This window comes from Lactuca sativa, chromosome 7 (genome assembly GCF_002870075.4).
Source record: "Lactuca sativa cultivar Salinas chromosome 7, Lsat_Salinas_v11, whole genome shotgun sequence".
Taxonomy (NCBI): Eukaryota; Viridiplantae; Streptophyta; class Magnoliopsida; order Asterales; family Asteraceae; genus Lactuca; species Lactuca sativa.
Genome location: NC_056629.2, coordinates 149,476,535 through 149,484,105, shown reverse-complemented (window position 1 = coordinate 149,484,105; position 7,571 = coordinate 149,476,535). Strand labels below are relative to the sequence as shown.

The 7,571-nt window shown below is 39.6% G+C and overlaps 1 protein-coding gene across 1 annotated transcript; it reads left to right on the top strand.

The window, feature by feature from the left end:
* The first annotated feature begins 1,487 nt into the window (after window positions 1-1,487).
* LOC111894007 (uncharacterized) lies at window positions 1,488-4,606 on the top strand. The gene has a single exon (XM_023890074.2). It carries the CDS (start codon window positions 1,616-1,618, stop codon window positions 4,376-4,378), a length of 2,763 nt encoding a protein of 920 aa, XP_023745842.2. The 5' UTR covers window positions 1,488-1,615; the 3' UTR covers window positions 4,379-4,606.
* Window positions 4,607-7,571: the final 2,965 nt, after the last annotated feature.

Sequence of the window (7,571 nt, the reverse complement as noted above, 5' to 3'; positions counted from 1 at the left end):
GAGCTTTTTGCCAATTTCTGAAGTTGGATCTTCATATCCATACGTGTAGCATTGGTTTGGGATTGGAAAGTTTATTTGAGAGTAGTCCAAGAAAGATTGGAATAGGTTGAACGACTGACAATCGCCAGGGCGCGTTCAGAGAGGGTGGATTTCAGCTATAGAAATACATAACGATCACATTTCTTCCATAATTGGTACTCTGGGTTAGCTTCAATGGTGGGTGCTGCATCTGCATGCTCAATCGTAAGAGTTTCAGTCGGTGGTTTGGGATCGAGAACAAATGATACAAGATCAAAGGTTTCTAGGGCTGATACAATGGTGGTACGCCATAAACAATAGTTGGAGGTTTCAAGCTTTATGCTGATTGTAGGGATTTGAAAAGACGAATTGGTAGTAGGGATGGCAAAAGAAACTGAACCTGATGGTGAAAACCGAAAACCGACATATTAGGGTCGGGTTTGGGGTCGGTTAATCGGGGCTGGGATCGGGGTTGGTATGCTTTTAGAAAATTTTCGCGTGTTTGGTTACGAGGATGGTAAACAAAATACCCGTCCCGATTACTTGAAACCGAAACCAAAACAGAAACCGAAACCCGTTAACTGAAACCGTTCATATGATTATATATCTTCTTTGTTGTGAAAGATTTAAAGATAATTTCTTAAGATAGCTTCCTGTTTATTTGTAGTGCTAGTGTTTTGATATTTTTTTTATTCATAGTAGTTAAAGTAATAGTAATATTATGGTTTATGAATACTAGTGTCTTTATTGTTTTTTTTACACTAGTAACCACTTATGTATCAGAACAAATAAGTCTGCTCTTAATGGTTTTGTAAATTATCAAAATTATTTTAGATATGAATTTATGCTTGCATCACTAAGTCTAATGGTTTTGTATTCTCATTGCATCAAAAATATTCTAAATTTGAATGTTAAACGGGCCCGTTGCCCCGTTGGGATACCCGCAGACCCGATAGTGTTTGGTAAACGGGTACCAGTTGGAAATCGGGTCGGTGATGAGAAAGATTTTCATATTCAGGGATGGGGACGGGATTACCAAAACTCGCCCCGTTAGCATCCCTAGTAGCAAGCCCAAAAATATGTTGATTTGTCGCCATGGTGAAAGAGCACCGAGGAGGAGAAGAAAACAAATTATCTGGCATTGATGATATTTATCCAAAATGTAACAATGAATTAATTTAACAACACGATGGAAATAGAAAACTTTACAAATAATTTGTATAAATTAATAGGTACAAATTCAATCGATATTGTACAAAACACTGTAAAGCATATTAGCTCTGAAAATAGTCATTATTATTCTGGCAATAACATAATCTTGCATATCAGATCGAAATAATTCAACTTAAACGACCACGAGTGTGAACTAATCAGAGTTGAAACACTAGATTACATCTTTAGATCCTTAAAAGACATTAATACCCTTGCATATCCACTCCTTGTTGCTGCACTTCCCTTATAAAAGCCGAGTCCTTTTCCGTCAAAAAGAAAAATCTGCAACCCTTTTTTAACCCTCCACCACTCCCGACCACTCTCCACGGCCGCCATGGCTACTTTCCGATTGTGGTTTGATTTGTAGAGAGAAAGAGAAACGGTTATGGACCCCCATAGCTTCATAGCACGGGCGGAAGCGCAACGATGGCTCGGCATCGCCGAGAAGCTGCTCATGGGCCATGACCTCGTCGGCTCCAAGACATTTGCGATCCGAGCACGAGATTCCGATCCCAGACTCGAAGCTGCTGAACAGATCCTAGCAATTGCCGACACGCTTCTCGCCGCCGAAAAACGAGTCGTCGGAAACAACGGCGCTCAGCAGCCGGATTACTACGCGATTCTGCAGCTCGTCAGGTTCGTTCAGGATACAGACCACATCGCCTCGCAGTTCCGGCGGCTTGCCGTTACACTAAATCCTCACCAAAACAGGTTTCCTTACTCCGATCAAGCGTTTCAGCTTGTGAATGATGCTTGGGCTGTGTTATCGAACCCTATGCGGAAATCTATGTATGATTCGGAGCTTGATTTTCCGCCGCAACAACAGATGAACACTATAGGGTTTAACCTCGAACAACAGCACCACCACCAGCAACAACATCACCACCAGCAACAGCAGCAGAGTCATCAGCAGCATAATTTTTTTTCGATTAATCACATGGGGTCGAGTCATGAGCAGGATTTGCCTGAGCCACAACAGACATTTCAAACTAGGGTTCAACAGAGTCATCAACAGCAGCAATTGCAGCAGCATAATTTTCTGTCACAACCGAGTCCGGTAAGGCAAGAGCAACTATTTCAGCATCGTGAACAGGAACATCTGTTTCAGCCTCAAGCACAACCTTTTCAAGTTTCATCTCCACCGCATCAGCAAGCTAGACAACAACCACAACCTCCTCCGCCACAGGTACAGCCTTTTCAAGTTACATCTCCACCACATCAGCAAAGTAGACAGCAACTACAACCTCCTAAGCGTGAGCAGGAGCAACTGTTTCACCACCGGGAGCAGGAACAACTGTTTCAATCTCAAGCACAACCTTTTCAAGTTGCATCTCCACCCCGGCAGCAAACTCGACAACCATCACAACCTCCTCCGCCACAGGTACAACCTTTTCAAGTTGCATCTCCGCCCCGGCAGCAAACTCGACAACCATCACAACCTCCTCCGTCACAGGTACAACCTTTTCAAGTTGCATCTCCACCCCGGCAGCAAACTCGACAGCCATCACAACCTCCTCCACCACAGGTACAACCTTTTCAAGTCACATCTCCGCCACACCAGCAAACTCGACAACCACAACAACCTCCTCAACCGCAGGTACAACCTTTTCAAATTACTTCTCCACCACATCACCAAACTAGACAACCACAACAGCCTCAGCCTCCTCAGCCACAGGTACAACCTTTTCAAGTTACATCACCTCATCAGCATCAGCAAATCCGACAACCATCACAACCTCCTCAGCCACAGCCACAGCCACAGCCACGTATGCAATCACCAAGTCCCCCTCCGCCTGCAGCAGCACCACAACCCCCTTTTTCTTGGACACAAGCACCACCACAGCAACAGCAGCCTCCCCCTTCACAGCCACAGCCACAACCTCAGCCTCCCCTTCCTCAATCACGGCCTCAACCTATACCTCAGCCTCAGCCTCAACCTATACATCAGCCTAAGCCTCAGCCACAGCCGCCACCTCCCCAATCCCTTCCCCAGTCCCAATCACCGCCTCCACCAGTCCAATCCCGTCCCCAATCACAACCACCACCTCCCCAACCCCGGCCTCAGCCACCTCCAGAGCCACAAATGCAACAACAGCAACAGCATTTGCAGCCTCAACCACAGCAACAACCCCAGCAGAAGCAAGAACAGCTCCAACCCCCACCCCAACCCCCACCCCCACCCCCACCCCAACAACAAGAGCAAGAGTCTCAAGTACATAATTCTGCTCCTATGGAGCTTCCTTCTCAAGTCAACAGTGACAATGGTGTAATGGAAGAAGAAATAGAAACAGAAGCTGAAGAAGAACCTGATGAAACTGTAGACAATTCCCCCACCTTTTGGACTTCATGTCCTTTCTGTTACTACATGTATGAATACCCAAAAGTTTATGCCGAATGTACCCTCCGTTGTGACCACTGTCAAAGGGCATTTCAAGCTGTACGTATCCCCCACCCACCACCCATAACAGAAGGCCAAGAAGCATATTTCTGTTGTTGGGGTTACTTCCCATTAGGTGTTTCCATGTCACATCTAGATAAAAACAACACCCAAAGTAACAAAAAATCTTGGACACCCTTTTCACCTATGTATAATCCCTCAACTAATATCCAAAACCAAAAACAGAACCATTTAAATGGTAAAGCGGCCCCGAAGGAGAATACTTTTGTTAACAAAAGTTCGGGGCCGCGTATCCAACTTGATGCTATTGATGATATTACAGATGATGTGTTCATGGAAGTCTCTAAACAAAGTTCTGATTCCGATTCCGATTCCGGTTCTGGTTCTGGTTCTGATTCTGATTCCAATGCCAGGAAAAAGATGAAGAAAGATCCGGAATTGGAATTCGAAAACAGGGTGCAAGATGTTGGTATTAGTGCACGGGAAGCTAAAAATGAAATCTTGAAGAATCTTGGAAATGGGATGGGAGTTGAAGAGAGTGGGAATCCAAGAAGGGAATCGGGTAGGGTTGGAAAGGAATTGGGGAAGTTGGATTTGAATGTGGAATTCAACAATAATGAAGGGCATGGACATGGGCAAGGAGAGGATAATAATGTTGAAGGGAATGGATTCTTTGAAGGACTTGATGAGTTTTTAAGCAGTTTGCCAATACTTTCTGTTGTGAATGAAGAAAAGGTTAAAGCTGCTTAGTGATCAAATCAAGTAAGTTTTATCCTTTTCTTGTTGTAGTTTGTAGTTTGTAGTTTGTAGTTGTAGTAGTTGTTTTTTTTTTAAATAATGAACTATGTAGTGTAGTGGTGTAGTTGCTTTGTCTTTGTTTATTGTTAGTCTCATTTTGTGTTGTATATCTGATTGCAAAATGTGTTTTTCAGCCTTTTTGCTATTTTGATAGTCGGAAATCGTCCACCTTTCTTTTTAGTTTTGAATTTCTACTTGTGATCTTTTATTTTTATGCAAGTCATGGAAATATTGGTGACATTGTTATATAATTGGATATATTGTTCAAAGTATAGAATAAGAAGAAATGAAAGTAGGATGCTATAATTAATCAATAAATGAAAGTATGTTGCTATTTCTTGCATTTAGGCTTTGTCTTAAGTCTTATCACCCAATTACGATCAACGTATAAACTAATCAAGCAACCAAACTTGGGTATTATTGATCAGAAACTATGTCGAGACATTCCAAAATGGAAAAACATGTTAAAAGTTTTCGGCAAAAATTAACTTAAAACCTTGGCCAACAAATTTACTCTCTTATCTTTCTTAAGCTCTCATCTAATTTGTTATTTTTTTAAGTATATTTAGTATTTATAAAATTAAATATATTTAATAACATCATTAATTAAAATCAGTATATTACAATACGCCAAAACTGGAATTAACGGCTAGTTTAAGACTTTAAGAGTATAAAATCTTGCAACTATTTTTTAAGAACACTTCTAATCTTCTATATAAATAGAAGCTACCGTTTCCAAGTTTCCAACTACGCAACACCCATCTGTCAGTTATGGTCTAGTTGTCTATATGTCAAACAACTCTATAGGACATATGACATTGGTATAAATTTGACCAATTTCATAAAGGAATGGGCATTGGGCAAGGAAGGGACAAGTACCACCATTCATCTCTCGTGTATGTGTCAAAACGTACGTTTAACCGTTATTTTTAAAAGTTAATTTGGATCGTTTCTGGGTTTGTTTTTTCTCGTATACTTAGTCCCTCCAGACATAAAAAAAAACTATTTTGCACTTATTTATTTATTTATTTATTTATCAGTTTTTAGATTTAAAAAAGAAAAAATTAATATCCCGCCCCTCCCCCTTCCCCAACTTCCTTCTTTGTCTCCCTCGTTCACTTTCATTGTTGGGAACCACCTAACAACACTTCTCATACTTTCTCCGATGCTCCACCTTTTTTCGGTGAGACCAAAGTCAAACCCTCTTCAAGTTGTTGAAATCAGATCCACCGACTCTAAAGTCTAAACCCTCTTCAAGACGTTAAACAAAGAAATCAATACATCTCCCTCGAAATCTCCGGCTACAATTGCTTCTCACGATCGATTCTTCCATCTCAAACCAACAAACATTTTCGATCTACTCTCCGATTGACGTCCATGGTCTTTGAAACTCGTTGACCACTCGACGTTCTCCAAACCTGAGTCCATATCCGACAAAGAGGTTGAATAACGACGACCACCACCACCACAATCAATATAATTCTGATTTCAACTTCAACTTCTTGAACCATTTTTTATTTTGATTTTTGGAACCAATTTTGCTTTCTTTTTTATATTGGTTTGGTTTGGTGCGTAACACACTTTTTCGAGGAACCTCATGTCGAGGAGGAACCTCAGATCAATTTCCTATGTTGATCTTTTTTTGGTGCAAGAGAGATGGAGAAACCATCGTTGCTGGAACTGCAATAGAAGGTTATAGATCAACACTCCTTCAAGAAACCCTAGCCATAAATCATCTTCCATCAAGGAACCTCAAATCGGTGGTGGTCACTGATAGAGAAAGGAGAAACATAGTAGATAGTCGGGGGTGAAGTAGTGACATTTGCTTAAGAGTTGAGTCGGTGGTCACTAACGGTGGTGGTGGTGATGATGTTTTATCCTTTCAACTGATTTGAAAGGAAAAAAGGGAAAGAGGGAAGATAGTATATGACTGTAATTTTTTTAATATAAAATGAATTCTAAATAAATAAAAAACAAAATAGTAAGGGTAGTATAGTCATTTTAAATCTGATAAAAGATTAAGTGTGTAAATTTAAAACAAAGATGGATAACATGTGCAAGTTTTAAACAAACAAGAAACGGCCCAAGTTAATTTTTAAAAATAAGGACTAAACGTACTTTTTGGCATATACACGACAAACAATTGATGTGATTTACCCTAATGCTTTTATGTCATTATGTGTACATGTGTTTCCCACATATATTCGTATGCTATATGAGCGTGGATGTGAGTTCATTCAAGATAACCCTTTCTTAACCATCGAAGTTGGTAATGTATTTGTGACAACTCGATTGGGTTTTGGTTTAGTTGGGTTTTTACTAATTTTAAGAAATCATCCGAAACCAGATCCTATTAAGTTGCGGGTTAGTCGGGTTAATTTGGAAATCCATCACGTAATCTCATTTTCCTATTTTTATAATCTATTAGAGATAAATAAACATTACTTTTTTATCCAACTTGGTCGAAATTCTCATTCACATTTCGAAGTAAGTTTATTTTTTGCAGCGGTTTGTTTCTTATTCACATTTTCTATATTTTACTGAATAATTCGTTGACGATAAATCATATGTGGTCCACAGAGTTGTGGGAGACAATGAGAGCAATCAATCATTATGGCAAGAACATCTTGTGTACATAGAATAATAAATCCATGCCAGGAAGAAACTAAGTGCACGTGTTTTTTAATTAAATATTTTGGTTGTTTCGTTGAGGGAATAAGACTGACTAAGGTAATTAATTTTTCAGTTTGTTCACATGTAGGTAACTATCTTTTTTTTATACATCTACGTAACAAAGTTTTTGGGACTGTGCTGTAACAGGTTACATCCGACTATAGTAGGTCATAATGGTTACATGTTAACACTTTCAACAACTTCGTTATCTAGATTTGTACAAAAAAATAGTTACCCAAATATGAACAAAACCAAAAGTAAGAGTAAATTACACAAATGGTCCATGTGGTTTGGGGAATTTGTACTTTTGGTCCCTAACTTATTTTTTTTTAATTCGGATGGTCCCTACTATTTATTTTTGTTGCGTTTGGTCCCTGTCTTACCTAAAAAGACTATCGTGTCCTTATTAATTTAATTTAATTAATTTTCTTATTTATGTATTTTTTATATGCTTAAAAAAACTAATAGACCT

Excerpts from the sequence above, each read along its gene's own strand:
- LOC111894007 (XM_023890074.2), top strand. The coding sequence starts at position 1,616 with ATGGACCCCCATAGCTTCATAGCACGGGCGGAAGCGCAACGATGGCTC.